The following is a 20125-nucleotide window of genomic DNA, read 5'->3' on the forward strand; positions in this document are numbered from 1 at the left end:
ACATCTCCTGTATTTTTTTCCACCCAACTCATTAGACTATTCTTCTGCTGGCATTTCATTGTTGTTTTCTGTTGAATTCAATACTCTAGTTCAGGGGTTCCCAAAGTGGGGGTCGCGAGATGATTCAAAAAATAAATAATAATAATAATAATAAAAATAATAATAATACATTTTAATTTTTTTAAATTATTATTATTATTATTATTATTATTATTATTATTATTATTATTATTATTATTATTATTATTATCATCATCATCAGTGTTTCCCACACAATTTGATTCTATTTGTAGGGGCACCGCACCTCCCCCCCCCCCCCCATGCAAATGAGCCATAATCTAATTGAATATGAGCATATTTTAATACTTTCAGGAACACAATTCTGAACATTGGATAAAGTCAGGTTCGAAATTCTTGTTTCATTTTGTAGTCATATTAGCATTTAAAGTTTTTACAGAAGGGATTTGGGATATTTCTTTTTATCACAAATCAGAAAATACTGTCAACAGCTCTAAAATATAAATGTTCGCCATGTTTTTAGGTATAACATGTTATATCATTCAGGCTATGAATGATATATAAACAAACCCTTCTGTAAAAACCTTCAGAATATTGATAGGAATATAACTGGAAGGTTTGGTGTATGTAAATTCAACTGAAGTGAACATTTCTCACTCAGAAACATGAGAAAAAACTCATTTTGAGAAAACGACCTCTAAAGATTGCAGTGAGGCGAACCCTCCTGTTCTTTGGATGACAGCTTGCCCCTCAACGCACTCCGTAAAGGTATTTCGTGTTCGGGATCATATGTTTTTTGTCTAACATTGCTTCATGCAAGTGAAAATTGTTGTCTTCTTCTCTGTGAACGTTTTTATCGCTGTTCTTTTGCCATTTTGAGATTTAAATTTCCAGCTAAATCTAAACCAAGAAGAGTTTTAGCACACCAAGTGACGCATCTGAACGAATCACGTTGTCAGAAATTGACACCAGCCAATGAGATTTCGTTTCTTGGTTTAAGACCCCTTTGTACTTTCACGATTCGTTGCTGATACAAAGGAAATTACCATATTTGGATAGGATGAGATTGTGCAGGAGAGACTGAGCTTTCCAACGATACCTCTGATTACATGGTGCAAACAGCGGTCGCGGTACTTTATGTTACGTTAGAATGCTAACTTTTGGGGAATTTAGGAGAAACCTACGGACGCAAATAGACAAACTATAGTCAAATAAACACCTAAATGTGTATGTTGTACGTTTTCCTTCCAAAAGCCTGAAAGAAAACATGTTATGGAATCAAAATAGCCTAGCACAAAATATCAAAATTGACCAGTGCATGAAAAACGATGTTTTTGCCTGCCGTGTCTCGCCTTAATGAGTGAGACACACCGGAGTTGAGGATCTGTGGTGTTTGTATGTCGATGTATGGGAAACACCGTTATTTGTATGACAATTCACAATTCACCCCTCAGGTGGAGGTGGAGTGGCGTCGGATGAGGCTGGGTCTGTGGTCTTAGCTACTAGCTTCGTCCCAGCATGTTGTTTCTGCAGATGTTTCAACAGATTTGAATTGCTGTTTTGGGCAGTAGATAGGATCTTTAACCCGCCAAACACAACTTACATTTAACTAAAACGTTCTTTTCTTTGTGCTCGACAAAAGTGAAATAGTGAGAATATTCGACTTGAGCTCCGCCGCCGCCATGATAGTCTTGTTAGTAAACACAAACACGTCCACAGCACGTCTCCGCATGTGACACAGGAAGTATCTAAGTACATTTACTCAAGTACTGTACTTAAAAGGTGATCTATCATGCAAAATGCACTTCTGTACGTCTTTTATACATGAATATGTGTCCCCGGTGTTCCAGGGAACTCACCAAGTGTCAGAAAACACAACCCTCTCTATTTTCCTCCATACCCAAATCTCTAAAAAAGGGGCTGCAACGGATCTGATACAGACTGATCCAGATTTGAACACTTCTATGACGTCACAGAAGTGGTGCTACGGCTATTGGGCCAACTCCACCAATCAGGAGGAGACAGCCACGGACATTGCCGTTCGAAATCGCTGGAGACGCTGTAGTACATATGCCAGGCCTGTAGATGGTGCTGTTCTCACAGAATCAGCCCGTGCAAAGACAGTGTTAAATTGAGCGAAATGAGGAATGGCTAAAATGCATGATCTGTTTGGTATTTTGAAAAATAAAAAGTATAAATATGCCTTATATAGGTATAGTCCTACACTATATTATTCAAATATAGCATGATAGGTCCACTTTAAGTACAGTTCTCATCTCTGTTCGCCTTGCTGTTGGCGACGCTCACCAAGGTCTGGGAGCCGAGACTATATCAAAAAAATAACGGAGTAACGCACCATGTAGCAACGGTAACTGAGTTACTGAATTTAGAAAATAAAGCGTTAGAGTACTAGTTACTGCCAAAAATAACGGCGTTACAGTAACGCGTTAGTCCCAACACTGCTAACAAGTGACATGTAATGTAATAACCCAATTTTAAAGGGGCACCACTATTATGTCTCAACTGGGACATGTCTTCATGGTTTAAAGTTCAAAAAGCTCTTTATTTTTCTCATACTGCCTGTGCTGCAGCACCTCTTTTCACCCTCTGTCTGAAACCAGAGCCCAGTCTGCTCTGATTGGTTAGCTGGCCGGCTCTGTTGTGATTGGTCAACCGCTTAGAGATGTTGCATCCCCTTGGCCTATCTTTATGTATTGGTGCCATAGCCAATAGAAGCGTGAGTGTTACATAATGATGTCACTATGTAACGGAAATAAACAAAGCAGTCCAATGAAGGCGTTTCAGACATGGGGGGTTGGTGGGAGAAAAACTCCCTCTTGAGTGGACACAGGGATTTTAGCCAATAGCGCGACAGAGCCTACAACGGTAACAGTCAGAGAGCGCTTATCGTTGTCCCTGATGGGGACACAGGAGATGGGTTGAAGTGCCATGCATGGGGGAAGTGTATCATCTTCTGCTAGCTTTGTTTCATAGCGTCAAACTGCAGGTAAAAAGCATTTTATGTAACGCTAACAAGTAACAACAGAATCTTTGTCGCACATATTTAAGGCTGCGCATCAGCTGGCTTCTGAGCTGCTGATGGTACGTCACACACATAACTGTATAGGTATGTTACCTGAGACGCAGACCTCCTGCTGTCTGCTGTGTCGCTCTTCCCTTCCCTTTGGTTGTTGAAGAAGATTCAAACACCGTAGGAAAAGCCTCTTCCTTCAGTCTCCTGATCCCACTGTGAGTGCACAGGTCAAACACATGAATCTGCTATTGTAACGCTGTGAGCAGGAGACAGTGCTTTATCACATCAACACTCCAGTATCTGAATGAGTACAGACCTGCATCCAGTCAGCTCGAAGCTCTGTGAGGTGAAGTGTTTGGAGCAGAAGTAAACAAAGTCAGTCTGAGGGTCCCAGGAGTCCGCCCGGTGACAGTTGCTGATCCAGAGGCTCCTCCGGGTCGCTCCTTTTGGTAGTCTGGCCATCACAAGTAAATACATTCTGTCACTTCAGTACAAGGTAAATAGGAAATATGGTGGAGAGTAACAAAGTACATTTACTCAAGTTCGGTACTGTAGTTTATACTTCTACTCCACTACATTTTGGAAGCTAATATTGTGTTTTTTACTCCACTCCATTTATTTTACAGCTTTTAAGTTAATTACTAGTTAGATTTCATTATTAGCTAATAAAAAATATTAATTAAATAATCAATGATTAAATAAAGGTTGATATATATATATATATATATATATATATATATATATATATACATACAGTACATACAGCCCTCCAAAACTATTGGAACAGCGAGACTAATTGCTTTATTTTTGCAGTGCACTGAAAACAATTAGGTTTGACATCAAAAGATGAATATGAGACAAAAGGTCTGTATTTCAGCTTTTCATTTCAGGTATTTACATTTAGATCTGTTAAACAACTGAGAAGATAGCTCTTTTTGTTTAAACCCAGACATTTTTCAAGTGAGCAAATGTATTGGAACATGTGACTGACAGGTGTTTTTTGTTGCCCAGGTGTGTCCTGCTACATTGATTATTCAAACAATACAATGCACTGCATGTCTGCTCTCAGTTTGAGCTTTGGGGTTTGCCTGTGCAGACTGGATTTTTTGTTACAACGGTGTAACCAACATGAAGACTAGAGAGCTGCCTACGGAAAAAAGCAAGCAATTTTGAAAATGAGAGAAGATGGAAAATACATCAGAGCCGTTGCACAAACATTGGTCACAACCAGTACAACCATTTAGAATGTCCTTAAGAAGAAAGCAAGTACTGGTGTACTGAGCATCAGACTTCAAACTGGTCGACAAAGGAAAACATCAGCAGTTGATGACAGAAACATTATGAGAACTGTAAAGAAACATCACCAGCAGCTAGGCATGGGCGGTATCATTTTTTTCATACCGTCATACCTTGCTGACATCATACCGTGGTATACGGTATATGACGGTATCAGTCCCAATTTAAGGGGTAATTTCTCCCCCAAAAAAAATGTGTACTCACTATATCAACAGCCCCACCAAAAATATTTTCCACCAGCCGCCACTGACGGTATGACTTGGGTCGACTTGAGTGAGGTGGCGTTCGGTGGCAAATAGATGTTTCGAACGGTATATTATATGTTCGGTGTAAAATGCAGCCCGAGCCGGTAGACGCTCGCAAAGTGCCGCAACGTGCGCGCAAGTGCAAAACAAGGGCTGCATACATGACACATTGTGCAAATGGCACATTTTGAGATCGGATACAGGACGCGTCTGTAGATGTCCGACGTTGTTTCCATAGTGAGCTAAGTTAACAATATATCATCATACATAAACATTTTCTGGGAGTAAATACTTGACTTATTGAATAAAGTTTGCTATATTCACTAACTAGTTTGGCAATATTATTCCGTGCATGTGTTAAAAACCTTATTTCCATTTGATTCATTGGATTACTCGCGTGAATGTTTAGCACGTAAATGCTTTCGTTTTTAAAACCGTCCGACCTCGACTACAAAACCATCAACCAGTTGCATAGGATTAAAAAATGTCAACACTCACTCACCCCGTCTTAAACATTCCGAAGAAGTGCCTCTGTCTCTCGTTGTGCTGGATGAAGTCACTGGCGACGAGTAAACCCAAAATAGTCCCAAACAGGCGCAGAGGCATTTTTCTTTTTTACTAGTTGTCCGAGTTCGGGGCCGGCAAATGCTGCCGCCATCTTGCTCAGCTCAGCTCTGTGCTGAGCTCTGAGAGCGGGAAAGACGGACTGCCCTCCCCTGGCCTCTGCTGGCGCGTGCTGTGCATTACAACCAATGTCGTCCCTGTCAAAACTCCGTGTCAGTGTAATAGAATGAAACGCATCTGTGATTTGGCGCACAGTCTGTGACGTCACGGTATTGAAAATGATACCAACGGTATTTCGAAATACCCTGGTATACCGTAATACCGTCATACCGCCCAAGCCTACCAGCAGCCTCCAGAGGGCAGGAGTGAAGGTATCACAATACACCGTTAGCAGAAGACTTTGGGAACAAAAGTACAGAGGCTACACCAGAAGATGGCCAGATTTGAATTTGCCAAAAAGTACAGAGACGAGGCTCAACAGTTCTGGGACAAGTTTTATGGACTGATGAGTCAAAGATGAACCTTTACCAAAGTGATGGAAAGGGTAACGTGTGGAGAAAGAAAGGATCTGCTCATGATCCCAAACACACATCTCATCTGTGAACAGTGTTTCCGCCAGACCAGGGCTGAGAGGGCGTCCACCCCGAGAGCGGGGGGAGGGGGGTGTTTTTAATTTTGACTAGAGCCGTCACTTATAGATACTGTCTTTTTACGTTAGTGAGCCGGATCATTTGGTGGCTCGGCTCTCTTAAAGAAAACCCCCCGGTCATCGTGTCCAAATCGCGCACGTTCCGTGTTGTCCCGTAGCAGACACCTTCGATGTCGGGGAAACGATGTTCAATAATCCCACCAGACTCCTTTGCCCCTCCAGCGGGATGTCCTTGTCCTTTTTCCTTTTCGTCATTTCAAGCGATAAAAACTCTCGATCTTCTCTCGAATTATTAATATTTTTTGGACTCCCTCGGCTCGCGTTCAGGGCGTCCCGAGCTGAATAAGGGTGTCAAATGATGGCAAGACGGCCCCCTGGCGGAAACGCTGTCTTTGAAACAAGGTGGAGGTAATGTCATGGCTTGGGCTTGCATTTTTTCTTCTGGGCGGGCTCATTGATCTTCATTGATGATGTAACACATGATGGCAGCAGCTAAATGAACTCACAAGTCTACAGAAACATTTTCTCTGCCAATTTAAAGAGAGATGCAACCAAACTGATCGGAAGATCCTTCATCATGCAGCAAGACAACGACCCAAAACTCACTCAAGACAATAAATGAAAAACAGGTATAAAATACTATATGACAGTAAAAAAAAGTTGTTATTAATAAACATGAATACAGTTTGAAAGGGGAGTGATTTGTAAAATATCCATAAAGAAAAAGAAAATCTGTTTACAGTTCTATTTCATATGGGTGTTGAGAGATGTATCCATAGATCTCTTCATTTAGTGCTCAAAGTGCACCAGATTGATACTTTTAACTTCAAAATTTAAAAAAGAATCTTCCTGGGAGAGCATTCCCCCGGACCCCCAAGAGGAGGTTAGGTCCCCCCTCTCACTTAAATCATGTTCACATGGATAGGAAACTAAATACATTTGTGTGTCTATGCGCGAGTCATGGTAAGATATCTGGATTAAGAGGTTTATTTTTCTTTGCACAGCATGAAAGAAAGGCCAAATGAATCGGCTGTGATTTTAGTTTTTTTTAGCAGAGGTTGAGTTCAATAATTTGTACGGCCCTCGGAGGATGTTGTGAAAATTGAAATGGCCCTTGAGAGGAAAAAGGTTCTCCACCCCTGCTTTATAGCTACCACTATGTCTTACAAAATAATGATCGTTAACAGGGCCATGTGAGTGGAGTAGGGCAGTGTTCTGTAGCGCTGCATTTATGTCAATCAATCAATCAATGTTTATTTATATAGCCCAATATCACAAATGTTACATTTGTCTCAGTGGACTTCACAGTTTGTACAGAATATCAGTATGACAATACGACACCCTCTGTCCTTAGACCCTCACATCGTACAAGGAAAAACTTCCAGAGAAAACCCCACAGTTTAGTGGGGTTTTTAGTACAGCTTCATTTATGTGAAGCTGTACTATACCAAACATATTTTTTTGTACATTGAAAGCTTATTTTTGGATTTTTTGATGAAGCATTGAAGGTCCCTCGTCAATATAATAAAAAAATATTTAAGCAAAAATAAATGTATATTAAAAAATACTCTTATTAATACTTAATAAAGTCATTCATGAGATTAGATGAGTTAGCCTAAATCCATTCTCAGTATCGATTATAACTAACATTTCCTCCTCCTTTTTTGTGTGCCTTAAAGATGTTGTTTTTGAAAGTCTTAACGCTGACAAATATGGACTGAAGCAGAATATCTTGGTTAAACATGTGGTGTATTGATCTGTTCTCAATCAGTGTTTAAATATGGACTTTACAGCGCTCTGGAATTATTGGAAATGTCTGAAACAATCCTACGCAGCCACTACCGGCATCTAATTCTACTTAGTATAATACTGATAACATTAGATTAGATAATGTGTCACACATGCTCTGTCAGGCTCACTTGTGGAAGGTGATCCCAGCACTACGAGTCTCACGGTTGTCCCGAGACTTGCAGCCGCCGGCTGAGCAATGTCTCGGCATCTGAAATGATACAGTGAAGAAGAAAAGTAGTTAGATTTGTTTTAGTATCAGTAACCTTCTTTGATATGATTTGAACACTCGGTACCACTTTAAAATAAGACTACCCTTATAAAGGATTCATAAAGGGTTTATAATTAGGTTATGAATTAGGTTGCAAACACTTAATTAATCATCAAGAACCATTTATAAACCATTTATAACATAGTTTTCATACATCAACAAAGGCTCACTATTTGGCAAGATGACTAAGCCTTATATTGGCTACTTAGCAAGAATCAACTCAGTGAGCAACAGATACCAAGGATGCTAGCTGATGAAAAATATGAAGTAAGCTAAGTAGCCAATATAAGGCTTAGCAGTGCAGATACATGTGGGCTCACTATTTGGCAAGCAACCGGTCAGTTGCCCTGTTTATCTCATGTCTTATAAAAGCTTATGAATGATTTATAAACTGTTCACAACCTAATTAATAAATGAATTACAAACTATTCGTAAACACTTTATAAGGGTAGTCTTATTGTAAAGTGGTACCGAACACTGTTTGGTTGCTTCTGAAAATGAAGATGTATTTCAATGAATTCCTTTGTTTTCCGTGTAAAGTAACAAATGACTAATTATCTCTGTCCATGGTGCGCTCAAAATACCCACATTAATCAGCACTGTTGAAACCATCTCTAATGGAGTGGAGCAATACACTCACTGTCTTTTAGAAATCATTTTTGGAAAGATGCCTGAAATAAGGTCTGTGGTCAACATAAGCACAGCAGATGATGTTCTACAACATTCAATACGCCAGTAATTACACAAAGATTGTATTTTTCTTATATTTCAAAATTCAAATGAAAAGTCCCATTGCTTTTTATTGAGAAAGCTTGTGCCCTGCTAAGTTGGTTGGCTTATAAAAGTACATCATCACTGCACCACTGAATAAGTCACATTGCCATACCTTAAACCAGGGGTCACCAACTTTTTTTAGGGTGAGGGCTACTTTAAAAAAATAAAACAAGTCGGGGCTACTTTTACTCCTCTTTTTTTGTTTTTTGCAGTGTATATATTTAGCACATTTTAACGTTAATATGCTTCCCTTTAACCTTTGTGTGCTGTTTGGGTCTGTGGGACCCGTTTTCAGTGTTTACTAAAAGAACATGTTTGCAATCTAATTATTTTAACCTGCTTTATTTGGGGGTGGACGGGCCGCGGCTCCTCTAGGGGGTCCGGGGGCGTGCTCCCCCGGGAAGATGTTTTTTAAAATGTTGAAGGGAAATGCTGGTGCACTCTGGTGTATCCATAAATTCTGGTGAATTTGTGGATACAGCTTTCAACACTCATATGAAAGGGAGCTGTATACTTTTCAATAATCCAATCATCTTTAGAATATGATCACAACCAATAACAAATCATTTAAACTGGTTTATTCTTATCTTATGTTACCTAGTTAGCATTCTTTCTTTCTATTTATGCATATTTTACTAATCACTCCCTTTTTAAACTGTTTTTTGTTTTTTTTACTGTCCTATAGTACACATTGGAATGGTTTCTTAATTTATCTATATTAAATAGATAAAGGTGTGCTCTCCCAGCTCTCTCGCTCGCTCGCTCTCCCTCCCTCCCTCCCTAGCTCGCTCTCTCTCTCTCTCTGTCTCGCTCGCTCAGAGAGGCTGTGTGCTCCTCCGTGGCGATGACGGCTTGCGTTATAAAATAATAATACACATATTTTTAAAGTGGGGGGACACAAACGGGATTTCGAAAAGAGCGGGGGACATGTCCCCCCTGTACCCAGTGGAAATTACGCCATGCGTGTGTGTGCGTCAAGTGCAATAAATATATATGCAAGTCGCAACACACAGAGTAAATCTCTGGCCCTCATGTGCTGTGTAGGCTCGCACGACTAGGCTGTTCAATGGGGCTGATGTGTTATGTAGATTCTGCCAGAAGGAAAATCAGCAGTGAGGTGCCACATTGCTTTTCTTCCCGACTGCAACTCTGGACCCGCAAATCAAGCAAGAACGTGATTGGTCGATATTCATTGTGGGGGTGGCGGGAGGAGGGGTGTTAGATAGATATAGAGTTATATCAAGTAGATAGAGTTCGCTATGATTTAGGTTTCGTTTATGCATAGGGTAGATTCTTTTAATTACATTTCCTTTTTTGTTTTGTGTATTTTATACATGGACTTGCTTGGCGAGCTATTTTTAGAACATGCCCCGCGGGCGACTCACGTTGCCCCTGCGGGCGACTCACGTTGCCCCTGCGGGCGACTAAGTGCCCGCGGGCACCGTGTTGGCTACCCCTGCCTTAAACAATGCCCTAATAACAGAGGAGAAATACTTTATAGTTGCAGTCCAACCAAATATTTTCCAATCCATGACTATATGGCCTTTGTCTTCATCGTGCTAACTACTTCAGGGCTCGACAGTAACGGCCCGTCCACACAGCGGCGTGCGTTGTCGCTTGCCGGCGGGCGTGTCTGAAACTCGACCAACAACCAATCACATGAATCTCCCGCCCCTGACACACAAGCAGCGGTTTGTTTGGCTAGAGCTTGTACTGGCATATGATTCGATTGGCAGACGCTAAAGCAGAGGTGTCGCTTCCCACAATGCAGTTTGGTGAAAAGTGACGTCACCCCATTCAAAGTGAATGGAGAAGCGTCAACGCACAACGCTGTGTGGACGGGCCATAACGGAGCGTCCACACAGCAGCGTGCGTTGACGCTTGGCGGTGGGCGTATCTGAAGCTTGGGGATTTTTTGCAAGCAACGCAACCAACAACCAATCACATGAATCTCCCGCCCCCGACATACAAAGCAATAGCAATGTTAAAACGAAGTACACTGGATATAAAATCCCCAAACAGGCGAAAACCTACCAGTTTCACCCACTGTCTCTACCACCTCCCTCCATGCCTGGCTCCTCCGGTTTGTATCCCAGTAGATGAAAAGAGACTGATCATACAGCACCGGGTGATTCACTACCGCTATAATGAATTTTCCCTCCATTTTTTGGAATATGAGGAAATGACCTGCGTAGTCTCTCCCAGAATACACGCGGTTTCATTGGCTAGCGCTTGTACTGGCAGATTTGAATAAACGGGATTTCATTGGCTGACGCTTCTGCGAGGCGCCAAAAGTTGAACATTGCTCAAGTTTTGACGCGAGCAACGCGTAGCTACGCTCCCCACAATGCAGTTCGGCGAAGCGTGACGTCACCCCATTCAAAGTGAATGGGCAGAAGCGTTGAAGCTTCAACGCACGCCGCTGTGTGGACGGGCCGTAACGGTTGCCAGGTTGCCATTGGCAACCATTCAGAAAAAATGTCAACCACTTCTTGGCTTTGGTTGCCATCAGTGGCATAAAGACATAAGGACAGCAAACAGCTAAATGTGCACCCCAAAATAGATGAATGTTAATTATTTGTTGTATTAAGAGTGATATTTAATTATTGTTGTGACCAGTCGGAACCTGATACTTAAGTTGCACGCGCATTGGTGTGATTACGGAGCCAGAAAGCGATGCACATTAAATCCAAGTGGCAAACTCTGTGGAAGAGCCGGGACGCCAATACGGAAGTGGCACACACTCAGAGATGGGGTCGTTACTAAAAAAAAGTAATATATTACATATTAAATATTACATTTTTAAAAAGTAATATATTACACTACTTCGTTACTGTCTACATAAAGTAACTCGTTACTTTACTCGTTACTTTACTCATTACTTTACTCGCAGGGCCGGCTCGCCCCTCCCTACAGGCAGATCACGCAGACTGCGGCGCACCTACAGTGTAAGCGCGCCACAGTTTTGCCTCTGCGAGACTCCACTTGCACCCCCAATTACTATTGCTTTAAGGAAGAAATAACACAAGTCTTTCTTTTGATATGCTCTTTAATAAAATAGGCTACCAGCCTACCACAACAAGCTAACAGTCTGTGAAACGTAAAGACACTAATTAATGAAACCAGTTCAAGACGCATTATTCTTATTCTTATCATTCTTTATGAGCGCAGTAACGGTAAGGTATCTAATTACTTATTTATTTAGTTTTCCATAACTTAGTAACAGAGATGGTCAAACTAAAGTGGTAGAGACATGGTAGAATTCCTACAATGAAGCGGGACATTGAACTGTTCACCCGTGAGAGGGCAATCAAGAAAAGAGAGCGAGCGGCCCCGTTGAGGAAGTTTACAGATGAAAAGACTCAGCCATGTTAAGCGCTTTGAGCACCAGGAAAAGCGCTTTATAAATGTAATGTATTATCATTATTATGTTTATGCAGCACTGCACGTGGAGATGTGGACGCGCAAATCGCGTACGTAGGCCTACATGTATACAAACCTGCGGCGGAAACCCCTCTTGTCTGTCAGTGAGTGTGATTATTTTATAAAAGTAACGAAGTAACGCGTGTTGGGGCAATGTTAGTAACCGCAGTGTGATTACTGAATTATAAAAGTAACGCGTTACACAACTCCGTTACCGACAAAAGTAATATTATTACACCCAACTCTGCACACACTGCAGTTCATATATTGGCCGATAGGGACTGACTAAAGAAAGGAGCAATTTCCATAGAACCCCATGTTAAAATGCCCAACTTTACAGCAGAAAAAAACATGTTTCTACCCATGGATGCAATAAATATTATTATGAATATAGTTAGATTCCACCTTCATGATTATGGATCTGTGAGTGAATTGTTTTCTAACACGACCCTTTTATTTATATTAGGTTTTAACGTTTTTGCATAAATTAGGGCGTGGTCACATTGAGTGACGGCTCTGTGAAGTTACTGCTGCTGCTAGCTTCTTGTCTCTCTGCTAGCTGCTCCGTGAAGATACAGGCACTCTGCCTGTTCAGCTCATCCAGGGAACACAACTTGCCCCCGGCCGTGTTTGTTTGTTCTTCATGCTTATATATCGGACTATTGTGACTCGCTCTGCGGTTGAAACAGACAGTGCTTGAATGCGGTATTGCCGTAAGTGAAATTCGAGTACTTATTTATGTGTTATTGATTTTAATCAGCTACGTAATTAATGTTACGGCTTGGGTTAGCGTGTAAGAGAGTGGTAGCTACATTGGTGCTAACGATGCTAATAGTAGCCTCCAAGTTAAAATCATAGACTATATTTATAAAGGTTAAAACGAAATAGACAAGTGTTAAGTGGGATAATACTGTACAACAAACGGCTTCTGTTTGAGGTTGATAAAATAAGGTCATCCTTGTAACTTTTATTTATTATGTAGGTAGGAACTGTATGCATCGCTAAGGTTAATTTAAATTGGCTATGCTCAAGTATGTAGACAAGCTAATGTCGAAGTAGTGTACAGTGTTGGGTGTAACGCGTTACAAAAGTAACGGAGTTACAGTAATATATTACTTTTTGCTGTAACAAAGTAATGTAACGCATTACTAAGGAAATTTGGGTAATATATTACCCGTTACAATGCTCAGTAACGCAGTTACAACACATTTTAACCCGAAATGAAATGGTGTTTTGTTGAATGTACTAACCTAGCGAGACATTCCGACACCAGACAAATTGTGCGGGTAGATAAGTAAACCTGGTGTGTTTATCCTTCAGGCTTCGCGTCGGGATCTTCGGGGCAGTTGAATGTTATGCACCCTCTATTCAAAAAAGAGAACAGAGCAAAAAATACAAACAACAAATTGTGTCAGGTGCGCGTGACCTGCTCCGCTGTGCGTGCATCATTTCCAAAATGCTTCCACAGCAGTGACACACATCTGTGGATAATCAAATACGAAAATGGTTAAAGCAACCATCACTAAACGCCAGCAACACTGCATCTACTGCAGACAGTAGCAACAGGTCAGATGGGGACATCACGTTACCCTCCGTTGTGGACACTAGCTTACTCCCGCCTGACTCGCCGCTCTCGCCCCCGGAGCAGCAGTCTTCGTCGCCCGAAACTACGCCGCCCCTCTGCGGCCCGCAGGTGCCAGGATACCAAGGCAAAACAGAGTCTGCCCAGGTATGTCTAAACAAGTACCCGCCTGTACAGTGGGGTTAGGCGGTCATTTTGCAGCTCGTGGTATAAAAATAGACAATGGAATATGCATGTGAAAATAGAGCCATATTCTGACATGCCTGTAGAAATGTTGGGTCAAAAATAATGCATACAATAGAACAGATGCCTTCACCACGAATGGCTACAAAAAGATCTCATATCCCAAGCTTATTATCAACGAGCTGATGTTGCAGCTGAAATGTTCTCCAGGTCACAAAGTCAACCTCACATGATGATGTGATCCAGTTTTCAAGCACAGTAAATGTTCTCTTCCCAAAGTATATGATGGGACCAAGGTGATGATTAGTACATGGTTTAATAATACTTTTGCTTTTCAATGTTTGCCATTTCAAACCATGAGCTGGTTCAAATCATATTTGCCTTGATTTACAATATGTTCTCATTTGTTTTATCAGTACAGTTTTGAAGCTTTTGTGCTTTTCTTTGCCATAGCCCACTTTGGACTATATGAAATATTTCAGGATTGCACTTTTAACTCACTTGAAATGTTCTCACTTGCTTGGTTTCAAAACATAACAAATGCCATAATCTGTTCATTGGGGACCATCAATGCTATTTTTCATTGCTGTTGCCGGCCACTATTGCTCATGTAAACCTACTACTGCTGCGCCCCCTGTAATCTCAGAGGCACCCTGGGTCATTTTGTTCTGGAACCGGGCCTGTACATGGCCATATACTAAACAAACTACAGAGCCCATTCCGTGTCCTGTTATGGTTTACTTCCTCTCTGCCTTCTTCTGGTGATTTATCTGACGTCCAGCGCTCCGTCTTTTAACCTCTTTTCCTTTCTCTTTCTTGATCCTCCTTAGAAATCTTCATTATAGTCCTTGACAGTTGCCTGCACTGCTGTATTAACAACGTGTCACATGTTAAGAATTTACAATCAGAATCGAGTATTCAACTAAGCCGTGTAATACAAGTTGTTAGTAGCCTTAAGGACCTACAGTTGTTATGCTATACCACATTGCCCTTCACTGGATGTACAATAACTACATTTTAGCATTTAAAATACCTAGCCATTATTTTGCGGTTATTTTGGTGAAAGTAACTAAAAAGTAACTAAAGTAGTGTAACTCATTACATTTCAGAGACAGTAATATTGTAATGTAACTTATTACTTTCAAAAGAGAGTAATAAGTAAAATGTAATATATTACATTTTGGAAGTAAGTCGCCCAACACTGGTAGTGTATGTGAAATCAATCTCACAACAAGATGTGTGTATATTACAATTATTAATGTAATATTTCAAGATCATTACTTAGATATTATAATATGGTTGGTTGAGCTGGAGTTCATTATTGAGCTTACACGTTAACATCACAGTCATCTGAAGAACAAACCCAAACCTTGTTGTTTTTATTAATTGCATTACCAAATGGGTATCAAATAAACAGTAAGCATTGGTAACACAACTTCCAAAGTTACAAATAAAAAGGACCCTGACTCGGACAATACACAATCCAACATGTTCAACAGAAGAGAATCAGTTATATTGTTTGTACACATGGTACTTTACATATATATCTGTTTGTTTAAGGTGTCCAGGTGATGCAGACAGGCTGGACCAGAGAGTGAGAGACAGAACTGGACTCCTCACAGCAGTGAACTGCAGCACAGGTAGAAATACTATTTTTTTCATACTGGACAAAGAATCAAGAAAGTATTGACTTTAATACACTGATATACATTCCATTAAACAATACTAGATCACCTACACACCAGTGAAGTTGAGGGTTTTTTCTGTCCAAAAAGTTACATTTAGATGTTAACAAGCAATATGATTTTGTCAGCTTTCTAATTTAATGTATTAAAGGCAAATATATTTAACACATAGTGAGAACTGCTACTATTTATCTCTCAATATTGTCTGTAAAAAACGTGGTAAAAGTTATTCTTTCAGTGAGACAACCGAGCAAGCTTCTACAGTTGCACTACGTTTTGATAACAGTTAAATATTATTTTGATAATAAAATACATTTCATTCATAATCTGATTGTCTTTGTAGTTCACTGTTGAAATAAAAAAAAAACATTACAATTACAAAATAATTATATCTAGGGCCCTAAACACACAAGCACAACGCTTTCATAAATAATACACTTGTTCTGCAATAATATGTTTTATGTTTCCTGTAATTTTTGTTAGGAAAGGACATGCCTGAAAGACACGACATTTTCTCCTTCTCTGAGGGTCAAGAAGAACATCCAAGAGGAAAATTAAAAGCTGATGCTATGAGATTTTAAGACCAGAACACTACTTTTATTGTAAAAACAGTCAGCTGATCGAATGCACCTATTTCCACATCTACACTCCATCAGCTGATTATTTCTATTTGCCTCGCTTTATGAGCTTCACATCACTTGTGCCTTGTACCGCAGAGTTTGCAACGTCACAAATAAATGGGGCCAATCTTCAGTAAGAATAAGGGACAAAAGGAGTGCAAATACAAATACAATTTATTGAAATGTGAACCAAAACTTAATCAAACATGTTTTAAATAAAAAGCACATATGGACAGAAGGTGTAAAACTATTAAAGTAAACACATTTAGTCAAATAAAGTGACAGACTAGGCCTGTGCAGTTGGTATCAGCTTTGCCCAGCATGGGCTCCTCCATCAGGCCTGGACCTCCTCACAGAGGAAAGACCCTCAGTCCTCTCCAAACCAACAGACAGGACGTCCATCACACGGAGGTTTCTCCCTGAAGTCTCTGCAGCTTTCTGGACACCACGCTGTCTCAATCCGTCCACACTGAATATGAGAGGGGGAGAATGAAAATAACAAAATGCTTTAGACAATAAGAAACATAAAGTTGACTGTTGAGTTGCTCAATTTTTGTAGATTGCCAATACTATTACTGTATAACTAATGTATCAGGTTAAGAGGCACATTTAAATAAAGATTGGTCTTTAAATACATGTTGTCTTTTGAATTGTTTGTCTAAAGTCAAGGATCTAGAACTGGTACTTAGTTTTAATGATACAGTCTGGTTATTATGCTGTTTGGAGGAGGCCTCACAGGTAAGAGCACTAACTAGCTACCATCACATGTACCTTAGCTTGACTTAAATGTATTAAACGTATAATTAAGTGATATCAAAATATAAATAACTAATGTCATGCAAACATATTAATATTTGCTTGATTCCAGTGTTGAATTTAGCACAATTGCATACAAACGTTAAGGGATTTTAAGATTCTGAAGTATTATGCTAAAAACTCAATAACTTAGATTATTATTTATAGTTTTGCTGAATAGTTTCATGTCCGCTTACCTTAGAAACGTAAGATGCTCCGCCTCTTTGCCCTTATTTGGAGCAGGCTGGAGAAGGCGGGAGTTGAACTCTGACGTCACTGTCGAGACGTTAGTGGCCGACTCCACCTACTAATGGCTTCTCGGCAACTCTGCAGAATCCTATGGGTGACGTCACCGTCTATGGTTTACTCGCGTGCGCGGTGCGCCGTGTGTTTGTTGTACAAGAAATGGCGAAGCAAATTAAGTTGTTTGACAGTGGGGTAAAAAGTTCGGCCAAGCCGTCAACATCTCAAACGAAGGTTCCAAGTGATTCAACTGATAAAGCGCAAGATGAACCCGAACGAAAAGCAAAGAGGACATTCTGCTCCGTTGTGCATTCACTTCTGGTAAAAGCTCCTTCAAAATAAGAGTCCCGATCTTATTGCTACCAAAATAAAAGTGCAAAACGAAACTTTTACCATAAGAAAATATTGGAATACAAACATAATCACTTCTATAAAAAGGTAACACATGTTAAATATAGTTAGACATATAAAAGGTAATTTACAGCATTAATAATTAATATCGAATTCTTAACTCTGAATGGTTTTCATTTATTTAACATTAGAAATGGATTAGTCTGGCCAATCCAAGACTTCAATGCTGAAGGGCCAATGGATATATGGTGGGGGTCAGCACAAAGGTCAAGAAAACCCACATTTGAAAGGGAGACAACAGATGACCAAGAAACTAGTGACTTGCTCAATTCATGTTTGAGGGATCTGTGAAGAACATGACAACAGCTGCACTACTGGTATTTAGTATACCAGCAATTGAGGGTGGGCAAGTTTACTACCACTTAGGTTTCAAATAATTGTGTTAATTACTTATTGTAAAGCATTTGAACATTCTTTTGTGTCATATTTTCTTTATTAAATTGATGTATAACTGTATAGTATCTTCATTATTTAAAATATAAGTTGACAAAACCATGGCAACCATATTTTCAGTTTTGGCAACTAAAAGCTGAGGCCTGGTTGCCAGCCTGGCAACCACTTTTAAAAGTTAGCATTGAGCCCTGTACTTATTTAATTATTATTCTAACAAAATGTCACATTGAAACGTGTACATTCACAAAGAAAAAAGGTTAATGTCTGTAACATTTATCTAATACGCTCACATCATTGTCTAGAATTTTCCTCTCAGATCCCCAATGATCTTTTTTAATAATGTTTTTATTTTACATTGTTTGACTTTTCGTCATTAGGATGCGATCGATTTGTTTTTGTGTTATCATCACTTAATAACCATAGTAGTTTGTAACTAAGTACATCTACTCAAGTACTGTACTGTAAAAATGTGTGGTACTTGCGTATTTTCACATTTTGCTCAACTCAACTACATTTAATTTACAAATGTAGTTACTATCTACTTTGCAGATTTAGATTTATATTGAAATATGAATCTGCTTAGACATTATCATATATTATTATAGGCTAACCAGTAGTATATAAATTAATTCAAATAAACCCCACTTTTAACAATTGCAGCATTAAAGTGATGAACACATGAATGCATTAATCATTACAATACAATCATTTAAAGTGTAAATGATAAAAGTATGGTGCTTATATGTGCCAGTCTGAATCATGGATGTATAATAAGAAGGTCTGAATAGGGTTGGACTATCAGGTTCTCCAGCAAGTTATACTTTGATGCTAATACGTGTAAAAAGTGTCCTTTTACTTGAGTACAATTTTTAATGCAGGACGTTTACTTATAACTGAGTATTCCTAATCCTACACTGGAGAATTGCAACTTTTAGTTGGAGTTAATAATATGAGTAATTTGTCCAACTCTGTCAATAACACTGTTGTCTTGTTTGTATTTTCGGCATTTTATCAATAAAGCTTTCTTTAAAAAAAAAAACGTTGACGTTGTGTCTTTAAATCTCAAAAGGTTGGCTCGGTAAACAGACAGACGAACAATAGCCTGTCTAGCACAGTACAGTACAACACAGTAAAGTACATTGTAGTACAATCATAGTATAGTACATTGTAGTAGGCTACACAGTGTATTAGGCTTCGTGCAGTGGATAGAGCAGACAGGGGAGCGCGTTGTGTTTCCGGTTGGATGTGAGCCTCAGAGAGACTCCTCCTTAGCATTACCTCTGAGTTTTTCAAACAACTTTAGATATCTATTAACGCACATTCGCTTCTGAGACATTGGTATTTAGCAGGATGATAAGCGAATGACGTTATCAGTAACGTTAGTGCAGCGCAATGGCTTCCTGAAGCTACGCAGTTTTGCCATATGCTAGCAAGGAGCTAGTGAAAGCTAAGCCGTTGTAAATATTATGAACCCCTTTGCAGTCTTTCGGCTGCTACGCAAGTTCAATAAACCCTGAAGCGGATGAAGATAAATAAAACCTAAAGATATTACCCTGCACTGCAGATTTCGACCTCACGAAGATGGCTGATTTCTTCTTCTTCCACCTTCTTCCGCCTTTTTCTCCTGTTATGACCCCCTCCACTCCACTTGGGGTCTCAATTTTTTGTATACAACTTTATTTAAAGCATAGGCTACACTTGAAGGAAGAAAATAACACGCATTATAATGGTATGTTAATTATATAGCCTGTAAAGAGCTTTGTATTTTCAACCAAGCTTATCAAATAAACTACAAGATAAAATGTCACTATTTATTGCAAATTATTGTTTGTAGTGCACCAGTTCTTTGTTATATGAGCCCACAGTAAAATCTTGATTTTTGGCCAGCTTAGATTTATTATTGCCACTTGTCTTGGGGATTATTGTTATCGTACAGCACTCAGTGTCAGTCCAAAAGAAAAAGAAAAGAAAACTAGCAAACAGAAGTTATAAACTATTCTACAACCATTACAACATTTACCCACACAATAAATTCATGAATGTGATTGATGAATTTTAAAAACAGTTCAAATCAGTCTCTGAATTTTTTTAGCCCAGCCAAAATATAAGTCCTTCAAGAAGAAAACGACTCTTTCATATCCATATGACCAT

The 20125-nt window shown here is 39.6% G+C and overlaps 1 protein-coding gene and 1 long non-coding RNA gene across 3 annotated transcripts in view; both read right to left on the reverse strand.

Annotated features, from left to right (window-relative positions):
* Positions 1-20125, reverse strand: part of thap7 (THAP domain containing 7) — a 52793-nt gene that overhangs the window by 10082 nt on the left and 22586 nt on the right. The window contains exons 1-4 of one of the 2 annotated variants that reach the window (XM_079653330.1): positions 19527-19701; positions 7726-7805; positions 3369-3506; positions 3155-3265 (exon numbers count right to left, since the gene is read on the reverse strand). In XM_079653330.1, coding sequence (XP_079509456.1) covers positions 3155-3265; positions 3369-3506; positions 7726-7805 — 329 coding nt within the window. In that variant the 5' untranslated portion in view covers positions 19527-19701. Of the gene's footprint in view, positions 1-3154; positions 3266-3368; positions 3507-7725; positions 7806-19526; positions 19702-20125 lie in introns of those variants that run through there. The other variant, XM_079653329.1, reaches the window with a different exon arrangement.
* On the reverse strand, positions 16289-19518 carry LOC307021336. Its single transcript, XR_013803126.1, has 2 exons — positions 17125-19518; positions 16289-16601 (listed from the first exon to the last, which is right to left on the reverse strand). It is a non-coding gene; the product is annotated as an uncharacterized lncRNA (long non-coding RNA).

Source organism: Notothenia rossii (assembly GCF_949606895.1).
Source record: "Notothenia rossii genome assembly, chromosome: 10".
Classification (NCBI taxonomy): domain Eukaryota; kingdom Metazoa; phylum Chordata; class Actinopteri; order Perciformes; family Nototheniidae; genus Notothenia; species Notothenia rossii.